Here is a 24,554-nt window from a genome sequence, read left to right on the forward strand (position 1 = left end):
CTCATTAGCTAATGCAACTTGAACTTTCAATACCTTTGAATACCTTGCCCATTCATACACAAGCTTATCTTCTCCATAAGGCTACCTACACAGACCCTACTGTCACAATACCCATTGACTTTTTTTTTAATATAGAAGGATTAAGAAGAATTAGCAAAGTGTTCTTATTCAGACCTTGGCACTGCACCATTTCTGACTTTGTTGCCGACTAACATAGTGAGTTTCTTTGTAGGGTGTAATTACACCTATATATAGTGAAATAGTCAAAGGGTTACCAAATGTAGGGAAACCCATGGCTATTAACATTTCAGCAGGTGTTGAATCTGATTAGGTACTCAGTGAGCACTGCATTACAATGTTCTGCAAGTAGCAGATAATGACTAGTGATTTTTAAAAATGTTTAAAATTTTTAAAATTAAGGATTTTCTTAGTTGTGTCAGAATGATGACATCCATGGATCATCATTCTTTCACTGGGGATCCCTCAGCTTCGTGAAGAAGAGGAATGCTTAGATTTGCATTCGCAATTCTTTGTGGCTAGTCCATTGCTGTGACAGGAATGGTGATGTTAAAAGATAGTGTGACACCTGAAAAATATACAGAGTCACTGTCCTCAGTTACTTTATTTTCCTGCTCTCTTTACTCAAGCAAGATTTGTATTGGCTTTATTACAGAATGCTTCCTGAATAGAGCAGCATTCTGTCATGAAATAATGAACCATCTTCTTTGAAAGAAAGTAACTTTACTTACAAATGTTTTAAGATAAACATTTGTTTATATGTTTATATGTTTACATGATGTATATATATGGAAGGGACTGTAAGATGGTTGCATCTATTTTTTCCAATTTTAGTATTAAAGATCTATAGTTTTTTAGAATTACTGCCTACAAATTAACTGGCTTTTTTAAGACTCCCAAATTGCATTAAAAGACCAGCTCCTTTCTATTTATACCTCTGATTTTGAATGATTTATTTCCTTTTCCAGTTCTACTTATCTGGAGCCACAATAATTTTTTATTTTCAGAACATTACATCATGGGAAAAATCAGCTAGGCAGGTTAGAGAAATAAACAGTTGCTAATAAAAACATACCTGGTGAGGGAGATAATTATTTTGTGGCTGTCACACTCTCCAGGGATGCTGCTTCCACAGTTGTTCCAGTAAATTAGTAGATTTCAGGTAGAAAGAGTCCTTTCTGAACTCTGCTAATATAAGAAGACAGTCCTCATTATGAGAGGTCAGACTAGTACTGATCTCTAAATACCAGCTCTGAAATGACATTATGTAAATAAATAAACACCAGACTGAGTTCTTCTCATCCTGTTGACTGGAAATCTCTCAGAGAAGGCAGAGTTTGGAAGGAGTGGTTTGCTCTATTTTGTCCTTCTGAATTTTACAGGAACAGATATAATACCATGCAATTATTAGTTCTATGACTAATAATAAAATAATAAATATATATTTTTGTTATATATATATAATAAAAATACAGTGGAAAGGCTGTGCACTGTGCAGTAAGGGATTAATGGGCCTCTTAAGTGACTGTACTAAGACAATGTTTAATCTAGATATACTGCAGAGATAGATGCAGTGATACACCAACCAGCAAAGTACTTCCCAGGTAGATGTAGGCAAGTCACTGGCAGCACCACAGTTAATGCTTAATCTATATATTGGTTAATGTTCAAAGAGCTGAAACTTTTTTTTTTTTTAAGTTCTTTCTCTGTGCAAAACATATGCTCAAATGCATATATTCATATGAATAATGCATTTACCATATTCATATGTAAAGCAGATGCAACTAACTGTCAAGAAGACACAGAGGCCAAATCTAGTGTGATATCCACATGGAAACAACATTCAGGGTTCACAGTGCTAAAATGTAGAATGTACTGTTTTATTCTGCCCTGGCAATGCAGTCTGAGGTAACAAAAACCAAACCAAACCAAAACAAAAAAAAAGCCAGAAGGGTAAAATTGATTGAATTACTCTAGACCCAAAACCAGTTAAAAATTTCTAAGAAATTCCTGATTACCTGCAATATGACATATCTACACCAGAAATGGACAATATGATTAAAATATTATTAAAAGCATAAATATGAATTTAAATGTCAATTTTTCAAATTTGTTACTTTCAGTGTATTCAGCTTAGATAGCAAAGAAAATACAGAGCTGGAGTGCAAGGGTCTTAATGTGTTTTACACTTGTCTGAGAAACAAGCAGTCAGGAGAGTGTTAGTAAATGTTTATGCATTTCAGAAATGCCTTCTGCATCACATATTATGTACTCAGACTATGAATGTACATAGCAACAGAGCTGATTAAAAACAACCCGTTTAATTACTGTGATGTATGGGAGCACACACTCTAAAAGCAATTTGTTGGTGTATTTTACACGTAAATGATCTTAGGAGAAGCATGATTAGAATGGTTAGAACAAAGAGTTAAAGACAAGAACAAAATCCTGCTGCCCCAAGAATCAATTGTTTGCTTTTGCCAGCTCTGAATCTTATTTCACGCCAAGAAATTAAGCAGAGCTGGTCAGCTGAGAGGAAAAGGAAGCAGTCCCCTCAGCAGCATCTGAGGGGCTATGAGGGAGAGTCTGTGAGATTCTTGTACCCCTGAGAGGCCCACTGGTTTCAAAGTCTCCACTCATGTGAATTCATTCATAGCTTTACACCATATTATTTAAACATTTTTAAATAATTGTTCTGAGTGATTTAACTTTAATACAATAGTGCATATTTTTTCCATCCTCATTATTTGCATTAATTGATTTTAACTATTAACATAGAATCTTGGCTGTCCTATGATGGAACAAATCCACAGTAAATGGTAAAAAAATACTGTTGCAGTGCACAAGTGATAAAAATACTTCATTTGCCTTAATTCACTTCCTATGGAAGGATATTTCATCATAATCCATGATGTTCCTTCTTCTGAAACTATTGTTGACACCTCATTTATATAGGTGTTCTTGTTGGGTTCATTCAGGAAATTAAAAATTTTAAAACTTATTATTTCTTAGAAATATTGCTATTACATATCAGATCTGGATAGGAAGAAACTGAATTTCCCATGCCAAAATAGAAAATCTAACTCAAGGACTGGGCAAGGGGGCTTAATAGGTCAAGAGTATTTCAAAGTTTATCAGCAGAGGAGATGTTGCTTTTGGAAAGCGCATTCTATCAATACCAGACAGCTGAAACTGTGCCGTGTCCCAAAGAGGAGCTGACTCACTTCCAAAGTGTCTGGAAAGGCCAGTGCGTGTCTTCTGGTTATCACTTTCTTTTCAGCCTTTGGGTTCCATGCATATGACAGGTCTGTTGCAGAAATGAAACTCAGGACACACAAGTCCTCCTGCCTGCTCCTTGATCTCCCAGTCCTGCGGAAAAAAGACCCGTTCCCTGCTAAAATATTAATCTCCGCTACCAGTCACTTCCATCCCGGCTGGAACCTCTCCTGATGGCTCCGCCGGTCACGCCGTGCGCGGAGCCGACACGGACCCAGCGTGGCCCCGGAAACTCACCGACCGCTCCGAGCTGGGCTTGGCTCCCTCTCTCCCTCTCGCCACCCTTCCCATCCCTGTTTTCCACCTTGTCCCCACGGCAGTGGCCCCGAGGGCCCAGCGGACAGACGGACAGACGGCCGGCCGGACGGTCGGTGTGTGGCCGCCACTCCGGCGCGCCGCCACCGGGGGGCGCTGGCGCACCGCGGATGTGCCGGTGCGGAGGGAGTGGGAGCGCGGCGGGAGCGGGGCTGCTGCTCCCACACACCCGCGGGAGTCTCTCTCCCGGCTTGCCCCCGCTCCTCGCCCAGCTCAGTCCCGCCTCCCGAGTTGCGGACCCGCTCCGCGGGGACTGTGACATCCCGTACTTTAGCCCGAGAGGGTCCCGGACGAGCCTCTCCGACGGCGTTACCGGGGATGCCCTTGCCCGCTGCTGTGGGAGCAGACCCGCTGCTGACGGCGGGCCCTGGGGAAACCCTGTCAGAGCCCCACTGGACGACCTGCCCTCTCGGGCAAGGAAGGGACCGGGTGTCCCGCCGTGTCACCCTGTGGCACGGCGCGCTGCAGAGGCCAGGACGAGCCGGGTGCTACAGGCAGGCTTCTGGGATCGAGAGACGGGAGACCCTCGTGGACACCGCCCACCATCGGGCTTGGCCCGGTTCTGGAAGGTGCTGAAAGTTCCTTTAGAAGGCACAGAATTTCAGACAGGACCTACGGGCGCTGGTTTGCTGCAGGGTCCGAGGGAGGGTCTGTGGGGCCGTGCGCCCCGTCCCTCTGCCCGCGGAGCCGTGCCCGCCCCGCCGCAGCTGCTCCCGGCTCCGGCGGCTCTTTGTGCTCGACGCAAAAAACCCATGTGGCGGAGGGGTGTCGGGGGCAGTGTGTGTTTAATGTATGCCGGCTGCGTAGGGCGGAGGCCAGACACACCTGAACTGTGCCAAAATGACTAAATCTCCTTTGCCCCCGAGGCTCCCGGCAGCGGCGCTGGGAGTGCCCGCGCTTTTCTGCAAGATTGTCCTGGAGATCAGCCCCAGCCCCGGCAGGGCGAGCGGGCCCTCCGCAGGGGCGGCGGGGGCTGCGCGGAACCCACCGCGCGGGGACACCCTCCGCGGCGCCGTCCCTCGAAGCCGTGCCCGGACACTCAGTTTTACACTGCTCTCCCGTGTCCCCTCCTTTTGGGAAGCCTAGGGGAGGGAGGGGGCGGCGGGCCGGGCCCCTGCCTCCGGGCGCGCTGCCGCGGCGGCCGCCCGTCTCATGCCGCAGGAATGCGCGGAGGTATGCGCCAGTTTCCAGAAGTGGATCCCCTTCCTTGCTGGAGCAGAGCAGCGCATATATCACCCCGTGGCAGCAGTCCACCTTCCCTACAGTTTCGTAACCGCTTACGAGGGTAAATTGAGAGTTGGGAACAGCCCTCTATTAAGTAGCAGATTGAGAAGAGGCTCTTCCCACTTGGAGAAGGCAAGTCTTCCCAGACAGACCCCTCGCATCGGGAGCTACAGTAATCGAGGCGCCTCCTCTGCGCTCAGCTCTTGCCGCCGCTGCTGCTCCTCCTTCGCCGCTGCTGCTACTTGCTGCTCCCTCCACAAGGTGCCCCCGGAGCTTCATCCTTTATCCTCCTCCCTTTACCCAGGTCCGACTGCTCCGGCTGCTGCCGCTGCGGGCACCGCCGGAGTCATCGCCGGAGGAGCTGTCCTGTCACCGACCCCGCGCCCCGTGGCCACCCCGGCAGGTCTGTGTGCCCGCGCAGGAGCGGGGTCCCCTGCCCTCCCCGCCGCCCACCCTGGCGGCCCGCCCTGTCCGCACGCACCACGCATGCAGCCCCCTCTGATGCACCTTAGGCTGGGCTTAGCAGCGCCGGGCTGGAGGCTGGCACGGGATTGGGAAGGAGCGTGTGTGTGCGCGTTGGGCATGTCAGAGCTGGCTGCAGGCGTGCGGCCGGGCGGAGGAGAGGTGAAGGGCAGAGCGCCCCGGCGCTGTTGGCTGTCAGCCCCGGGGAGGGCACGGGGGAGACCGGCGGGGCGCCTGGGCAGAAATGCGTAGGGAGGCGGCGGTGTTCCGCAGACGGAGGCTCCCGGCGGCCGGAGGCTCCAGGCGGAGCCCGCTGTCAGCGCCCAGCGCGCCTGCAGGCATGCTACCGCTGCGGCTTTGGCAGGAGCTCTCGCTTCCCTCCCCTGTGTGTACAGCTGCCGGTGATGCTTTCTCTTGCTTCCAGTTTTTTATGCCTTTGATAGGTAGTGGGTTTTTCCTGCGGTTTTTTTTTTTTTTTTTTTGGTTAAGTTACTTTTTTCTTCTTTAAAGTGGTAAATGTCGTGCACTCTGTTTGGGAGAGCTTTGGCTAAGCTTTCATAGGTTGAATTAGTGTGAGATTGGACTGGCACCGTGAAAGACCGGTTTTTTGTGTTGTTTTCTTTTTTTTTTATTTTTTTGTTTTTTTATTTAAAGCAGTCTCTAAAGGTCAATGAGAAAACCTTTAGTTCTGACACAAAGTCTGTTGTGTCACTACTGAGCCAGTGAGAGGACCTTTACTCTGCCCCCTCCAGGCTTTGTTTCACACTCCTAAGTTTTCGAGAAGGAAACAGTGTTTCTAGGTGGGCAAATGAATGCTTTGGCTGAGATGATGTATTTCGTGAAAACAAAAACGGTAGACCTGCAGCAGTAGTGAACTCCTAGATGCCTTTGTGAGATGATTAATTTCCGTTGCTCTTCAGAAGGATCAAAAGGTGGCACTCAAAGCCTGCACAAGATTTCCAGGACAAAACGTCCTTTTGCGTGAAGTTCAGGCGATCATTAAACTCACTGCAGAATGCTGTAGATCTTCCCAGGGACAGCCGTTTCCCATGCAGAGCTGTGATATGATTTTGGAGCTTTCAGGGCAATTTAATACTAACACTCGCCTTTCTTGTGTTACGGAGTCGTTATGGTCAATATTACTCTTCTGTTTACCCTCTGGAACTGCCACTGAACTGAAACCATTGCTTAGGTTTTCTAAAAGCTCTTGGTATTTTCATGTGCAGTAAAGGCATTTGGTTAAGGCAAGTATATACAGCTGCTCAAAAGAAGCCTGTTAAGCTCAGGGTCAGTAACTAGGGAATTCCTGGATTTCCATAGCGTCCACCCAATAAGTGTGCCTTGCTGGATAGTTCTCTGGATGGTAGAAGAATATTATTTTCCCTTCTAGTTGTTTCTGTGGATGAATGATTTATGTGCTTTTCTTTTGTTTTGCTCTTGGCAGCTTCCCGATAAAATCTGTTGCCTAATTGCTTTTGGAATTCTCTTTCCTCCAGCCTAATTATGATATATGATGCATTTATGACTTTATTCAGACAAATGACCCCTCCCCTACTTCCCAAGATAGAAAATCCCGAACTTTAGAAACATATTTGTAACTGATGTGGACTGTTCATATTAGCCTTAGACAAGGAAATAATTTGGAAGTTTGGCTGGAGTAATTGGGAGTAATTTTACATGGCCTAGAGCATGTAGTTATGAAGCTGCTTGCAGTTAAGAACCGCTAACTTGGCCTAATCCCACCTTTTTTGCTAGACAACCTACAGTGATTGTGAGACTCTTTTGCCTGTTGGCTTTTAATAGTATATTTTAAATCTATTTTCTCTAAGGACATGTAAATGAATTATCAGATGTTGAAACATCATGGCTAGACAGACGTGTCAGATTTCAGTTGTGTGTCACACACACTTCTGTATAACCTATTTCAGACGTTCAAGTAATGAAGAATAGTACATTTGTAGGCAGAACCCCTCAAAGAAAGTTTTATTACAGTTTCCAAACTGCCTTGAGACCACTAAAACAAAGCTAACTAAGTGGTTCAACAGTTATGAAAAAGGAGCCGAATAAAATCCCCAGCTGAAAGAGACATTTAGTTGATCCAAGGCAGGAATGACCTCTGAATTAGCTATCATCACATTCAGCGATGAAGTCATGGAGCTCCCTTTTGGCTCCCGTCTGTGCGGAGGCACAGGTCTTCACTGCGCTTCCCTGACCAAATTAACCCTAACTAGGTTAAAGCTTCAAGTGCTTACTGTGGTTGGAAAGACTTCAGCAACAAAAGGCACATTATTGCGAGATGAGACTCTCCAGTTAGTCATACAGAGCTTTCGTCGTCTTGGACAGCTTTCAAGTCTAGAGGTTTCAACCTGGTCTCGTGGGTGGGGGCTGGGGATAAGGGAAAAAAGTGAAATCCATGGTTTGTGTTTTTTGTGTTTCATGAATACACCCACGCAGTCCTTTAATCCACACGTATCATTTCCTTCTCCTTTCTCCCCTTCCCCCCTTCTCCATCACTGCAGATTCATTCATGTTGTTGTGATCTGAAAGGGCAGAAATGAAGACAGCGCTGTGCTCGGCAGTCGCTGCTCTGTGTGCAGCCGCCCTCCTCTCCTCCATCGAGGCTGAAGGTAACCTTCCCCTCCCTGCCCCCTTGCCCCCGTGCCCTGCTGACCAGCAAACCTCCCAACCAGTCTTGAGCTACCGGCTCTCTCCCTCTCCATTTTTGAGTGTAACTACTTTACTTTTTCTCTCCTTCATAGAAACATCTCTCCTTCCTTGCCCAGCTCCTTCTGTGCTCTGTTTCTCCCGGCTAGTCAGCCGGACCGTAGCTCCCTCTCTCTGTCTCTCTGGTGTGCTGTCCACACTGCCCCACTGACAGGACACAGGCCAGCCAGCGTGGTCGCTGGGTGCAGCGCCCCGAGGAGCCCACTGCCACTGCCGCTGCCGGTGGGCAGCCCAGCACGGCTGGGCCTGTGGCGCTGCCCCCCTGACGGACCAAGAATGGCTGGTCTATGGGCTTGTTTAGTAATACTGAGAGAGGAAACGGAAAACCCACCACCCAACAACCCAAGCTTTGAAATAAAATGCTCCAACAGAGTCTGGCTCTCTGCGCCTGTGTGTTTTGTCCAGCCGGACCCCCTCGCCTCTGCCCCATCAGCCTGCCGGTACATCGGCCTCCCCTGCTCGGCCGGGCGACCCCCGGCTGAGCCTTGGGGGGGCCGGACTTTCCCTCGGGGACACTTTGACCTCTGTGGAGGGTCTGACCTGGGGAACATGCCTGGGGAGATGCTGCCATTGCCATGTCGTGTCCTGGGCACTTCTGAAGGGAAGGCTGGGCCAGGCATTTCTGGGGTGGCTGGAGCTCCAAGGCTCTGGCATGCATGTGGCATCATCACCTGCAAAGAGGCTTTCCTCCTCCTCCTCTGGCCCTGGCCCAGTCTCTCTGGAGGCTGAGGCCCCTGTTGGCCTTGGCAGTGTCCTGCCTTCAGCTGAAGGGATGAAGACCTGGGGAGACCCGTCTTGGCCACTGCACTTGCCGTAGTATGACTTGAAATGGCCTGGCCCTGGCCCATTTGCTCTGCAATGGATTAACAGCAACTGTGAGAACAACCTCTCCTGCGCCCTCAGTGTGACCTGCTCACAGTCATGGTATTTCTGCCAGCGGTGGCTGCCAGGGGCAACAGAGATGCTGAATGTCCTGCACTGAAATGACTTGATCTGACCTCTGGGACCTGACTCCATCATAGGGTGAACCAAACCACTGAGTGTGAACTCCCCTGGATTTACTGGAAGAAAAGCAGAAGCCAACATCTGATGATTTGGTTTTTTTCCCCTTGCTTCTCCTCCTGTCTCAAATGGAAACAAATTCCCTGATCATGGCCTGCCTGCCACAACCTCCTGTTGTGGAGCTGATCACCTTGGCTTGTGGTTACTAAAAGCATGGGGTGTCAGAGATGCCTTGGCAGTGTTTGCCCCCCAGCAGCGGTGCTTGCTTGGGGCATGCAGATGTGAAGTCCATTGGCTTTCTGGAAAAAGATGGCATTTCTGTCAGTAGTTTAACATCTGGTCACCCTAGGAGAGAATCAGCTCACTGCCTTCCTCTTGTGCTGCGTTGTTGTTGGCTAAGGAACCGAAAAAGGTCATTTGAAGTCATTTCAGAGTTGCATTTGAAATGCAGGACTGCCGGCCAGAGAAAGCAGAGAAAGTGTACAGTTTTGATGAGGGGACTGTAATGGTTTGTGTGTTCTTCCCCATCTTAGGAGGGAGTTTGCTTGGAGCTGGAGTACAGTTGCTGTTGTCCTGCACTACGGATTACACGTAGGGAGTATGCTATTTCCGAATGTAAGCGAAGGTGTTTTATGTAGCTGTAGTGTAGACTAAAGCAGTCACAGCTTCAGTACTGTTAAAGAAAGCTACAAAAATGTATTTGGAGCAGCACACAGTTATTTTATAACAGTAAAAGTAGACATACTGCCAGACAAGCTGGCCAAGCTTGTTTAGATCCCATGTTGGAGGATGCACTGTTGCTAAGCAAAGGAGTGGACAAAGCCTGATCTTGAGAGTTGTAGAGCAGTCCTGGCCAGGACTTAAATAAACAGAAATGTTTATTAAGTAAAATACCTAGTGTACACTGATCAGGTTTCTATGAGGGAATTCTAGTTTCAAAGTTTTGAAGTAAAAGCAGAAAAATGTGCAGTGAAAAACTGTGGTGCTGAAAATGAAAGGTCAAAACTAGGAGTGCCTTAGGACTTGCTGTGGTAGGAGTTGCTTTTGTAGAGCTTTTTGCAGTGTTTTTTGTATGGACTATACAAAAGGTCATCCTTCTGCACTGTTTTAATCTTGTGCTTTGATTCTGCATCGTTTTATAAATTGCATGTTGGATCTTATTCACTTTAGTTCTGGTATCACTACAACTTAAATCCTGTCTGCTGAACTGACTTTATCCTGTGAACATTTGTCCTTCAGTCTTTTCCCTACTTTCAAATCACTTTGTGGCAAAACTATCCTCCCCTCCCCTCCCCAGGTGAGTCAATCAGTCTTGTGCCTCTTTGTTTTGGCTCTCCCTGTGGCATTCACGAGAGATGCATTTTGAATTTTCTTTCCCTCAGGTGTGAGTAGACACCTGGTGTGAAGAAAAAGTGAGAGAATAGGGGAGAGAACCATTTGATGTGGTAAAGATTGTTTATATGGCGTGGGAAGATGGGGTGAAAGCAGAGAGAAGGAAAAGATTAGTTCTATTTTTCTGCCTCCCTTCAGCTTTCATTTTTCAGTTACTCCTGGGAGTAGATCTGGTCTTTATCTGATGCTGCTGTTCACAGATTCCTGAATCTTTCAGTATGAAACTGGTTCTTCATCAGCATCACAGCTGCTCTGAAGTCCTCTGTGAAAGCCATGCTCTGTTGCTGTTGGCAAGGCAGAGCTGCAGTAATGGTGTTAGAGCTTTTCTACAGAGATGGAGCCACACAGGATTTTCCAGCTGGGCAGTCACTCTAGGAGTACAGAGGGTAAAATCCGCATGTAGTCTAAATTCATGGCATTTCAGTGGGGTAGTTGTTTACCCTGGTCAAGGCTGCAAATCTGTTTTCAAGCTCAGAATTTTTTCTCTTATAGTGAAATTATTGTTTTATTTTGCAATCCTTCTGATCTTTCTTGCTCAGCTTAAACTTCCTGTGCGTGATGCTATATTTTATGCTATAAGTTCTCTTGTGCCTTTTTATTATCTCTGTCAAAATTTCTCTCTGTCACAGTATTTTTTCCGTCTCTGATCACAAAGAGCCAGGGGCTCTTATTTCAGTCATAGTTAAGCCAAGTATTTTAGCATGTGAATAACCTGTTAGTTATGACCTCTGTGATGATGTCATAGCTTGTGTAGTGTGTCATGTTTCCTAATACAGAGGGATTTTCAAAGGCATGGAAAAGGAATGAAGGAATCATTGATTCTGTGTGACCTCACTGAGCTTCTAAAGGTGCTGCCTTTTCAGTTTCTCAGGAACTGGTTCAGACCTAGAAAAGTTTATTGTCTAGGCTGGAGGTAGGGAAGGAGGGCATCACTAATCCAAGTGTGGGACTTTTGTATAGTGCATGAAAAGGTTTGTCCAGTGAAAAATCTGTTACCAGGACATGCAGTAGAGTAAGTGACAAATAATTGCAGCACAGCAGTTGCAGAGGATTAGAAAGTTTCTCTTGTAATAAAGTTTGTATTGACTACACTAATTTTCATTGAATGAATGATTTAGAGATGATCTGGGATAGCTGAAACTTGAAGTTAACCACATATTCAGCTTTAGAACTGATTGGTGGGACCATTATTTTATTACCTTTTGATGTCTAATTTCTATCTCTTGAGAAACTAGCTGTTGATTTCTAAGTTCCTAAGAGAGAGAGCCATGTAGATTCATATGTGAAATTGAAATTTTTATATATATGAGGGTGACTATACCTGCCTGTTTTTCATGCTTCTAATTAGAATCAAAGTGTACATGCATTTGTAGGTGTATACACTCATGCACATATATATGCACAAACATGCATGAAATTTGGTAAATATTCATGCATGCAGTGTGTATATCTATGCAGTTTAGTTACATACATCTTTATATATATCGATATATAGATTTAAATGAGTTTTCTTTCCAAGTACATTTATGAGTTAAATATCTTGTATTTGAAGAAATTTCATATACATGTATGTATAAAATAAAAAAAATACAAAGATACAGATGACAGTGTTTCAGTGTTGTGATTGGCGATGAATATCTAACAAGTCTGAGAAGCAGCTCTTTACTACATTTCTAGACTGTAGCTCATTCTTTCTCCTAGTTGCATTGGCAACACAGACTTCAGAGGAGCTTGACTGGGGTCATGATCTAGTTAGTTGTGCCAAATCCATGCCATTTCTGAAAAAAATATGAAAGGAGGAGTTTTGGCATCTTGCAGCCTCAGCAGGGCTTATCACCATGACAGTAAGGCTGAGCTTACTCTTCGGCTTCTGTAGATTGTATAGACTTCCTGTTATTTTAACATGGGCTATCATGTTATTTCACATGCTAATTATAGTCCATCTTTTCCAATGAGTGGAATTACAGATTTTCTTTCTCATGTGGATGGCAGCTACTTCCAAGATATATCACTTTTAAGTCTGGTTCTGGATATAAATTACTTGAGCTTCTGCTTATATTTTATTTCTGTCTTGTTAAGATATTCATTGAGATTCTCTAGCAGTCACACTGTGTTATCTGCAAAAAACTGTAGGCTTTGGTATATTAGATTTGTATTACCTGTGAAGTAATACAAGCTAGTATAAGACCTGCATAGCATGAAAAAGATGTTTTGCTCTATATTTTTTTTGTTTCAGAAAATATAGTTTTATTACACATGTAAATAACAAAAGAAGTGGTGATGAATTAAGTATATTATGTCTGGTTGTTTGGTTTTTTTGTTTGTTTGTTTTTTTTGGGTTTTTGTTTGTTTGTTTTTTTTTGTTTGTTTGTTTGTTTGGGTTTTTGTTTGTTTTTGTTTGGGTTTTTTTGTTGGGGTTTTGTTTGTGTTTTTGTTTTGTTTAGGTTTTTTTGTGGTGGGTAACATAGGCTATCCAATTAGGAAAATTATCATACCGCAGTTCTAAGAGTGGTCGAAATTAATGCAGTGTAAATATTATTGTTGTGCAACAGGATATTTTTTACTACTCTGGAAAACTGTTGGGGAGCCATGCATTTCTGTGCACCAACAGTGGGATCACTGTATTAAGGCAATGCTGTAATTCCATCATGTGTTATGATCATGACTCAAGTCAGTGAGAGGTGTGGCATGGATTTTGATGGACAGAGGGTGAGCATTGTCACTACACAGTGAGCATTAGGTGCAACTTCACTTCTGCAAGTAGTCTGACATCAAGACTGCTTGCTTGAGTAAAGCTGTGCTCACATGTAAGATTTCGTAGAGTGAAGTTTTAAGGTTTGTCCCAGTAATGGTGCAATCTCTACCACAACCAAGGGCATTTTGTTCCTAGAACTCTGGTCTGATTCATTATTGCAGATGTATTATTTTTCCACTGGTGAATTCCCTTCTGGAAGAAGAATTTTAATGAGGTGGAGTAATAGTTGCCCTATTTTATTATCACAATAAGATTTTTATCATCTAAACATTTTGCTGTACTTTGGCTCGGCTTACTGCTCTCAGTCATATGACCATGGTTTGGTCTTCACCCCACATATGGTTTCACTTGGGTGAAATCTGACCCTTGTGAAGGTCCATGGATGTTTTGGAGATTCTGTTTGAGTATCAAAAGCTTACAGGCCATCTGGAAGATATTTTGATGACATTGGATCCAAACTGCTCTTTTTTTTTTTCACGCAGGCAAGGTTCCTTTTTGGCTTTGAATGGGTATAGTATTCAGTGCTTGAGTTTGATAAGCCAGCCATAGGTTGAGAATGAATGGATTTAAAGTGCAGCAATGAAGACTGGAGTTAGGTGTTGGGAATAACTTTATGATGATAAAAGCAGTGAGGCCTTTGCAGTAATTTCTGTGGGAAGCTGGCAGTCTTGCCAATAGTGGAGGTCTTTAAGAATGATCTGAGCAAACATGTCAGGAATGACTTGGGGTGGCTCATCATGTCTTGACCATGGGATGGATGAGGGGTCTTTCAAGGTCCCCTGCAGTGCCATTGTTCTAAAGTGCTGTGATCACCTGGATGAATGGATACGTCACTTAAGAACTGATGTACTATTCTTGTTACCTGCCAAGATCCACATCTGAATTTTCATAAAATGGATTAAAATCCTTTAAGATGTTAAAGACTTCCTCACAGTCAGCTTTTTCAGTTTATCTGGAATCCGGTCATTTGGATATCAACCAGTTGGGCTGCTGCTGTCCTTCAGCAGTTAAAGCCTAAAGTCTCTGCTGCAACATGCCAATTTACGTGCAAGGTTGGTAGTGCTATTTTTTCCATGTACTGAATTTTTTTTAAAAGCATGCTCAGGTCAGTTGTCTCTGCCTTTGCATTAAATTTGTCCTGAGCCATTGCTACTGAAACAATATTTTATAATGATATTCTTATCACCTAAATGTATTTTCCTATTAACATGTGTTGCATGATTTTGATACTAAGTAACTACCCTGCTGTCTCTAGCATTGTGATACTCATAAACTGAATGATGAATAAACTGTGCATGCAGGTTAATGGTCTAATCTCACTGCCTGTGTATGGACAACAGGAAAAATAACATTTACTTCAGTACTAGTGTTATCTATCGTATCAGAATTACAAAGCCATATTATCCTATGGTTTGAAATGACAGAAAATTAAAAGGAGAAAAATGCCAGATTTTTTGAGCAAAAAGTTTTACTTTTTGCAATTGAGCAGTGACTTTTCGTAATTAAACATTCTAGCATTTACCTCTTTATCTGCTTTTAAAATTATATACAAATCTGAAATGAAATCTGACATATGATGAAGATCTTCCATGAAATGGAGATCTGTCTATTAAAAATGCCTGCAAAACCCTCTCTCAAGTAGTTAAGGAAAGTATGGCTGGATCTAATCTTACTTTGTAGACCTATTTAAACAATAATGTGTAATACACCTACCATGCACTGACAGTGAGTCAGTAAAATACTGCATGAATGAGCATGACAATTTTATGAAGAGAATATCATTATAAAATATTTATGAAACGTCTTTGTGTAATGAACCTTGTACATGGAGGCTTTTGTCCATCGTGGGAAGCTAAAAAAATAATAATCAACATTTCATTTACATATGCATGATGCTGCAAAATAGCGTATGTAAACTATTTCTTTCTGTACTGTTCAGTTACTTCTGTCATCAGCTCCTACAAATTTTATTTGCAGTCATTTGTTCAGATCACTGGTGCTCTCTTTGCCGTTTTCTATAAATTCTGCAAAACAAATGTCCATAAATATACTTTGATGTTGTCTTTTCATAATTAACCATTGTGTTGTTTGGAACCATACTGGCATTTTATGTTAAAATGCCACTATTAGTATGGGTACACCTGCTGCAAAGGGAACATGAAAACAAGAGTTTACACCTCTGAAACTGTACAGAAATCTGGTGTAAACGGGTAGAATTTTATTTTTGTGAATTTAGCATTAGCTCAAATATTTTAGCAAATTGCCATAATTACTAATGCCATTTATTATCCCCTTAGTTCCTGAATCCTTTGCTGCTATGTGCAAAATATGTCACTTTAGTGGCTTTTAGGGACAAAGGGGTGAAAGTTTCCATATTTTGAAATAAAATGATACATCAGTGTATCATTATTACTGATATACATTTTGCAACTATATTCATATCTAGACCCTAACAGAAATTCTTTTGCTGAACATTAAATGCCCCATCTTTTCTTGTATTCTTTAAATTATTTCTTTTCTCTGCCAAGTTTCTAGATTCAGTGAAATTGATAGAGAATATTACTATGCAGAGACTATATTAAAAAGCTGATAAATTCTTTGATGTCTAATTAAGAAGACTACCGTGTTCTCCACATCCTAAATGATCTCATGATATTGTAAGCAGGTTGTGATTTGGCATGCTTGTACGGATTGCACCCAGCATGTAAAAAAATTTCCTTTAATTGTTATGTGAAATGTTTGCATATGTGGTGATTATCTGTGAACTCATTGTACATGTATCCAAATGTGTTTTCTATTGTGCTTGATTTTGCTGGCCATTCTTGAATGTCTTGGCAACTCAAGAAACATATGTTCTGTGCTGTCTTCTGTAATGCATATACTCTGATGTTTTGTCACATTTTGTCAGCTTTTATTTTACTCTTTTTCCAACAACATATCTTTATATTTGTTGGAAACAAATTTATGCAAAGACAATTTTAGTAAGCTTTGCTCAACTTTCTTTTATTTATTCATTTGCCATTTTTTCCATTTTTTAAACATCCACCTGGTATAAATCTTTTGCAGTTAATCCACCATCAGACTTGAATTTTACAATTATAGATGAACATAATGTTCAAATGTCATGGAAAAGGCCACCAGATGCAATAGTGGGTTACAGAATAACTGTGGTTCCAACAAATGGTGAGTTCTGTAAAATTTCGTTATGTGATTACATTTTTTGAAACATTGGGTATATTTTTGGTTATATCTAACTTAAATACGAGAGTAACTGTTAAAATATTTCTGAAGTTTATGATCAAGACTGGGCAGCCAGCAAAGGGCATACAAGGACCAGTGACTGTTCCAAGTTAGAGCTTTTCTTACCATAGCATTTACCTTTTTGGGAAGGCAAGTAATAAGTTTTGGATGCCTTTCCTTTGCAAGGAGCAAAAGGAAGGTGGAATCATCACTCTACTCTTCTATGCTTTTACCATAAAGGTCAGAAATTGTACTGTGCTGTGTAAGACAGTCATTATTCTATTTCACTTTAAGAAATAATTAATGTAAAAGTGATATTGAATCAGAACTGGACCCTGATTTGTTAGATGATAGTACATTTTGTATGTATCTTTTAGATTTAAATTTCCTGGAAATTAGTAAACACTTCAGTAATTTTGTTCACTATTGAAAGCAAGTTAGTTTGAAGTTTCATGTTTCCATGTTCATACTTCACAAAAACTGAAAGTCTATCATTCTAAAATTATAAGTGGATTTTAGACAGATTATTCTCTGTTGCATTTTGTTTTATGATAAACTTATTAATATTATTGAATTTAAAGACTGCATTAAGTGTTTTATATATTTATTGCAGATGGACCTACTAAAGAATTTACTCTTTCACCTAGCACTACCCAAACTGTCTTATCAGATCTTATACCTGATGTAGAGTATGTTGTATCAATAGCTTCATATGATGACAGAGAGGAGAGTCTACCTGTTTTTGGCCAGCTGACAAGTAAGTAGCTGTTATACAATTAGAAAACCAAGCAAGATAACTGAGTGGTCATTCATAAAACTTTGATCGAGTTCCTCAACAAAATCGCCACATACCTAAACTCTCATTAGATGGAGCTGTCTGAACAACCTTTTCCCATTATTCCTAGTAGAAGCAGAGAAAATTTGGAAGAGATCAAAGGAGACTAATGTGGATGTATAGCATGTGACAACCCCTATAGAATTCTTGGCAGGAGACACCTGTATTTTTTGGGGGCTGAACCTACTTTCTGTAATTGCATCTGCTGAAGTCAAGGGGAAGATGGTCATTGACCTCAGTAACAAATTAATCTGACAGGCATCCTCTGTGTGTGTGTGTATGTGAAAAAGCTAACTATAGTCATCAAATAATAATAAAATGTGACACAATATATCTGAATGCATACTAAAATACTGAATTTAAGTTTTTATAATTTATATTAATAATTAAATAAAGCATACAATAAGTTTAATTGAATAAAAATCCACAGCATGCTCTCTTCTATGACATATTTAGTCTCGTATCAAACTTCACAGACAACCATGGGAAAATTGCTTATGATTAATTCTCCTAGGTGTTAGAGATGGGAAATACTGGTATTTCATCCAGGGATGTTGCAGTTAATTTTCAGGAAATTACTGTACAAGATGTACAAATACTTAGTGTCCATAGTTATTTGCATTTTCTGTATTTTGTGTTGTCCTGAATACTATGTTGTCACATCTGTAAGTACAGGTGATGTATTATTCACAACCTGTATTTATGTTTTTATGTTCTGAGTCTTGTCAGATTTGTGTCTCTAATTTCCTAAATGCTTTTCTTTGATGTTTACAAGTTTAACCTGATTTCCTCCATTAATTCTGTCTATTGTGTGCTTTCTGTAGTTCAGACAGGTGGTCCGGGGATACCAGAGGAAAAGAAGGTTGAGGCTCAATTACAAAGTAAGGTGTTTTGTCTTTCAATTTACCTGACATTTATCTTATCTGAGGTTTAGCTCTAGCACCCCATAAAGTTAAACTGTGTTCCTGTGTTACCTAGCAATGAAGTTCACTTGTAAAGTTTTCCAGAGTTAAGAAAACTTGTGAAGGCAATGGAATAGAGGGAATTTAGTAGCTGGATTGAGAGATTAAGGTGCAAAGTTGGTACTGAAACTAGGGATTTCATGCAACTAACCTGAGCAAGTCCATGAGTGTCTTGGTCCTATTAACAAGAAGTGTTGTGCTGTGGATAAAAGACATTGCAGAAGAGCCAGTGCAGCTATAATGGGGAGATAAAGATACAAGGCAGGCATGGTAACAAAATTATGTTTTTCTGTAACATCAAATCACTGCAAAAAGTTTTGTATGTGTGTTTTCATCTGTTGTGGCATAACAGATCCTATGGATTAGCATGAGAGGTGTCACAAAACAGTTCCTTTTTAATAAAGGCAACTAGAAAACTCATATGGGTGGATTCACTTATGTAAATAATGCTTCCATGGGTAAGAATTCCAGATAAGAAGATCAATCTATTAAACATCTGTTTGTTTTGACTTTTCCCTAATAAGTTCCTGTTAGACCTCTCACGGATTTGTAAGAATGCTATTGCTCATTTGCTAATAGAGTTTTGCTTTTTTTTCCTCCTATTATGTTCCAGGATGCTCCATAAGTGCCATGACAGACTTAGTTTTCCTGGTAGATGGTTCATGGAGCGTAGGGAGAAATAACTTTGGATATATTCTGGACTTCATGGTTGCCCTTGTATCAGCTTTTGACATTGGGGAAGAAAAGACAAGAGTTGGAGTTGTTCAGTACAGTTCGGATACAAGAACAGAGTTCAATTTAAATCAGTATTTCAGAAGAAGTGATCTTATTGATGCAATTAAAAGGATACCTTACAAAGGTGGCAACACAATGACAGGTACAGATTTTCCACATATGTGTTTATTCAGCATTTAGTTTTGTAATTCAAATTTGCTTTAAATCCTTGTTCATACAAGTCTAATAAAACACATTTTGTGGTGGTGTTTTTAGGTGAGGCTATTGATTACCTGGTTCAAAACACCTTCACTGAGTCTGCTGGAGCAAGAAAAGGCTTTCCCAAAGTAGCAATTGTCATTACTGATGGAAAAGCTCAAGACGATGTAGAAATTCCTGCAAGAGAGCTGCGCAACATAGGAGTTGAAGTTTTTTCTTTGGGTATGTCGAGTTTTTCTAATGATTGGGAGATTAACATTGATAAAGAAGTAATTTATATGTTGTACAGAATCAGTGTTTCAAGAATTTAACTCTCTGTCTCTTTTAATCCATATGCATTAATGGGTCATTTGCGACCTCCAGAGTGAAAAATACCATCTGTGTTAATTTGATAGTAATTCTGTAGCTCCTACATGGAGATTAGGATGACTGGCTAGCATGGTTTCAACCCTGACCTCATTGAGGATATCACGCTATTTTCTTAGGTTGGAAACAGAATGTGTCACCTCATTGTTTTGTATGTTTTTGTAGTTTGATTATTGATAATGACAGAAGACAGAAGACAAATTAAACTCAGCTTTACCCCAGGATGTTCTGATACTTCATTCTCAGGTGTCTGTATTTTATGGCTGCTTAAAACAGTCCTGTCTATTGCAACTTCTAGGTATCAAAGCAGCAGATGCCAAGGAACTCAAGCTAATTGCATCTCAGCCTTCACTGAAGCACGTGTTCAATGTGGCTAATTTTGATGGAATTGTGGATATACAGAATGAAATTATCTTGCAAGTGTGCTCTGGTGTTGATGAACAGCTAGGTGAACTGGTTAGTGGAGAAGAAGGTGAGATACTTTATATAAATGTATTTATAGAATTCAGTTTATTCCAATTCATATTTAAGAGGCTATCCCTACTTCCTTTGCATTATTTCTGGAGTTTGATCCATTGCCTCATTTAACAAGTGTGGAAAACTGGTCTCAGTCTTGTGTATTTAAATGCACGAGAACAGAACATGTGATGCAGTAGGTTTGAAATAGCTCCATTATTCCACAGTTTCAAAGGCAACATTGGTGTGCAGTTATCAGAGTCTCATACAGTCAGTTTGGACACAGGCGTCACTTCTGTGGAAAAATGTACTAAAGGGAAAAAAAACTACTTGGAAGGGGCAGAATATGTAATAGGTTAGGAACCAAGGAATGAAAACTGGAGAATACTGAGAAAACACAGACATCAACCTGTGTCATTTCAGCCTTCTGGCCGTGTAAGGTTTTGAGTAACTGGTTATTCTTTGACCAAAATGGCAGCAGAGATGACTCCACTGTCATAGTGCTCAGCTCAAGTCTGCATTTGTTCACACTTTCTGCTGTGTTTCTGTGAGAGTAGCTTTCACTTCTGGTTGAAATGGGTTTAAAGCAAGGCAGAATTTCTCTTGGAACTTCTACTATACTTGAGGGACCATGAATGCATTGTTCATATTTCTACACTGATGTCACTTTTAGACAGTCCTGTCATTCACTTCTCTTAATTTACACTTAAAAAAAAATCAAAAAAGCGTTTTTAGTAAAGATTAAGGAAATATAAATAAATTTATTCCAGAAATAAAAACCATGAAGAAAATATATTGTTAATTGTAATTAATATTTTGGGTTTGCTTTTGATTTCTTTCAGTGGTGGAGCCTCCTTCAAATCTTGTGGCCACTCAGATCTCCTCAAAATCTGTTAGGATCACTTGGGATCCATCCACAAGCCAAATAACTGGCTATCGGTTGCAGTTCATTCCAATGATAGCTGGTGGAAAACAGCATGTGCTGAGTGTGGGTCCTCAGACTACTGCTCTCAATGTTAAAGATCTCTCTCCAGACACAGAGTATCAAATTAATGTTTATGCAATGAAAGGACTGACCCCCAGTGAGCCAATAACCATAATGGAAAAAACACAACAAGTAAAAGTTCAAGTGGGTGAGTTAGGAGCCACTACGTTAGTTTCACATGGTAGCTTTTCGCTGATTAAAGCTCTGATGCTTGTTTTAATCTCATACCTTTATTATTTATGAGAAATGGCTTTGCTTAGCATATTTATTTTGTTTATAAACAACTGGTTGTGGTACATAAACTACAGATGCAGTTGTAACGCTGTGGCTATTGAAAATCTATTTACGGTGATTACTCTTTCTCTTTGCAGAATGCTCACGGGGTGTGGATGTAAAAGCTGATGTTGTGTTTTTAGTGGATGGTTCCTACAGCATTGGTATCGCCAATTTTGTGAAAGTAAGAGCCTTTTTGGAAGTGTTAGTTAAAAGCTTTGAGATATCGCCTCGAAAAGTACAGATAAGTCTTGTCCAGTACAGCAGAGATCCCTATATGGAGTTTTCTTTGAACAGATACAACAAAGTGGAAGACATAATTCAGGCTATTAACACCTTCCCCTACAGAGGTGGATCTACCAACACAGGCAAAGCAATGACATATGTGAGGGAGAAAGTATTTGTTACCAGCAAAGGATCAAGACCAAATGTGCCAAGAGTCATGATTCTTATTACTGATGGAAAATCGTCAGACGCTTTTAAAGAGCCTGCAATAAAGCTGAGGGATGCAGATGTAGAAATATTTGCAGTTGGTGTGAAGGATGCTGTGCGTACAGAGTTGGAAGCAATTGCATCACCTCCTGCTGAGACCCATGTTTACACAGTGGAAGATTTTGATGCTTTTCAAAGAATATCATTTGAGCTTACACAGTCAGTCTGCCTACGAATTGAACAGGAACTGGCTGCTATAAGGAGAAAATGTAAGTAACTGCTATTACTTAGAGGAATGTAAAAAATGCAGTAAAAAAATATCTGAACTGATGTTCTGTGCTTGTAGTTACCTAAAGAATGTAAATTGATGACATTGTCCACATACAAATGGTAATTTTAATAACTGGGGATTTGCTTCTCATCTTCAAACATATTAAAAGCAATGGGGGAATGAATGGTGAAATGGAGATGAAAAAAATGATTGGAGAATTTTTTCTCCCCTCCACTGCTAAGTATCTAAAAAGCTATGAAAACGTGTGTCTATTGGAATGACCTTAGTGGATGTTCTCTGCTTTTATACTCAGCGTCTTGACTAGAACAGTCACCATCCCTGTTCATTTTTAGCTGTCCAAGATGAGGTAGCTAATGTAGGCTTGTCTTTTAGATTTTCAAAGGCAGTGAAGCAATGCCAACAACTCTAGGGGCAATCTGATTAATATTTAGAATAAAATTAATGGCCCTCTGTTAGTGGCTTAGACAATACAACTTGAGACAGCAGATGCTAGGTGATATTGATCTCAGAAATCTTCAGTCTTCATACAGTTAGACTAAGACTGAACTGAAGTTGCACATGAAAGTTTTCACATGCATCCAGATTTGGCCATCTTGGATGTTAAAAGCTTAATAATAATAATGGCCAGTCTTCGCGAGCAAAGATCCGGGGAAGGTCTTTACACCTTCCAGCCTGCGCATTGGATTTTTTAGGTGAGACACAGTGTGCGCGGAACTGAGCCCACCCTTTAATCCTAAGGTTCATCTGCCGGGGCCAAGCGAGCTTGGACGGTGGCAGTGAGGTCCTCAGGATGTAGATGGGTTGCCTTTTAAGGGCTAACGAGCTCCATCTGCCCGGGAATCGAAGCTGGGTCTCAGCAGTGACAGCGCCGCGCCCTTAACCACTAGACCACCAGGGGCTCCTGTTAAAAGCTTAAAAGATTTCTAAATGACCAGCTTTTGGTCAACTAAACTTACTTATGATTAGTTGCACCCTCAGTGTCCCTACCTATGTTTAGTAGAACACAAACATTGAATAGTCCCCAAGGTTGAAACCCCCATTCTCTTTAAAAATAAGCTTTTTGTTTCAGGATAGCTTTGAGGAACAAACCAGCAGCACAGCCTTTGTTTAGAGAGCTGAAACAGTCTTAAGATTCCGACTGTTAGGCTGACTAGGCCAACCAAAACAAGCCCAGGGTGTCAGATTTGCGTTTGTGCCTCATGTCAAATTCCTTGTTTCCCCTTCATTCCTGAAAAAATACTGGTATTTGTTTTGTCCTATTTCTAATCTAGATCTGAAAGAAATTCCAACAATTCTTAGTTTCCATTGAGGAAATAATGTTATCACTGTCCATGGAACATATAAAAGAGGAAACCTAACTTGATCATCAGATTCTAACTTAAGTTTCCATGAGTATAGAGGGACTGTTTAAATTTGATTCAGAAATCACTGAGTTTGTGCTTCTACTCATTGTTGGATGATTTTAGGCTACCTAGATATGAGCTTCATCAAATTTGATAGCTATAGACAAATACTGTTCACATGCAACAAAATATCTGTTCAATTAGAATAAATAAAATTATTGAGGGAATTTTTAAATTTGTTTTAGAGATTTTGTGTTTAAAATATTCTAGCAAGTATGCCTCACATGCATATTTTTATTTCTATACAGCTTATGTGCCTGCAAAGAACATGGTCTTTTCCAACATAACATCTGACAGTTTCAGAGTGAGCTGGTCTCCAGCTGGATCTGAGGTTTTGTCCTATCTCATTAAATATAAAGTAGCAGTCGGTGGAGATGAATTCATTGTTTCAGTACCAGCTTCAAGCACTAGCTCAGTTCTCACCAATTTACTGCCTGAAACTACTTACGCAGTCAGTGTGATTTCTGAATATGAAGATGGTGATGGCCCTCCCTTGGATGGAGAGGAAACCACCTTAGAAGGTAGGATTCCCATTACTCTCAGACACAAAGGAGTCATATGTTCAAATAAGAATTTGCTAATTGAAGAATGGGTCTATGAGGAGCATCAGCTGAGGCTGAGAAGCTATACACAATTAGAATAAACATTATTGTATCTCAATGCATTCAGTAAAGATACAGCATTCTAATAATATGCAAACATAAATTCAGGGGCATGAATTAATGTTAATGTACAGTCCAGTTGGACTAGATGAACATTTTAGGTCCCTTCCAACTGAACTATTCAATTCTGTTCTGCTCTATAGAATAATTATGACTCCATTGCAAGAATGCATGTTGATTTCAATACATTTAAAGGCAAATGTGTGCCTATGTGATTTGCTATGCCATCTAACTTAACATTAGTAGAAATTCTGTTTTATATACAGTAGGCTTAAAGGGAGTTGAGTTTTTGGTCAACTGTTTGTTTTTTTGTCAGAACTTCACGGGTCTGATCCAATAACTGATTCAAAACTTCTGCTCACCTCAGTGTGAGTTTGTGTGATCAAGGTCTGTCGATTTAAGCATGGTAACTGTACTTGATACAGTTGCCGTGATGCATTTCTGCTGGTTGAAAGGAGCAGCATGACAGTAAATTCGATTTTCTCTTCCAGTAGTTGAATACTCAGCCTACTCTAAATCATGCTTTTTAAAATATTGATCCACTCTT

General features: G+C 41.2%; 1 protein-coding gene across 4 annotated transcripts in view; it reads left to right on the top strand.

Moving 5' to 3' along the window:
* The first annotated feature begins 4,965 nt into the window (after window positions 1–4,965).
* Window positions 4,966–24,554, top strand: part of COL12A1 (collagen type XII alpha 1 chain) — a 99,673-nt gene continuing 80,084 nt past the window's right edge. For 2 of the 4 annotated variants that reach the window (XM_050315132.1, XM_050315136.1), the window contains exons 1-11: window positions 4,966–5,236; window positions 7,815–7,922; window positions 16,235–16,351; window positions 17,022–17,165; window positions 18,068–18,124; window positions 18,819–19,082; window positions 19,196–19,360; window positions 19,803–19,976; window positions 20,803–21,093; window positions 21,317–21,919; window positions 23,594–23,866. In XM_050315132.1, the coding sequence (XP_050171089.1) occupies window positions 7,850–7,922; window positions 16,235–16,351; window positions 17,022–17,165; window positions 18,068–18,124; window positions 18,819–19,082; window positions 19,196–19,360; window positions 19,803–19,976; window positions 20,803–21,093; window positions 21,317–21,919; window positions 23,594–23,866 (2,161 nt within the window). In that variant the 5' untranslated portion in view covers window positions 4,966–5,236; window positions 7,815–7,849. The remainder of the gene's footprint in view (window positions 5,237–7,814; window positions 7,923–16,234; window positions 16,352–17,021; window positions 17,166–18,067; window positions 18,125–18,818; window positions 19,083–19,195; window positions 19,361–19,802; window positions 19,977–20,802; window positions 21,094–21,316; window positions 21,920–23,593; window positions 23,867–24,554) is intronic. The other 2 variants (XM_050315133.1, XM_050315135.1) reach the window with 2 other exon arrangements.

Source organism: Myiozetetes cayanensis, unplaced genomic scaffold, assembly GCF_022539395.1.
Source record: "Myiozetetes cayanensis isolate MyiCay16 unplaced genomic scaffold, myiCay2020 scf2-11, whole genome shotgun sequence".
NCBI classification, from domain to species: domain Eukaryota; kingdom Metazoa; phylum Chordata; class Aves; order Passeriformes; family Tyrannidae; genus Myiozetetes; species Myiozetetes cayanensis.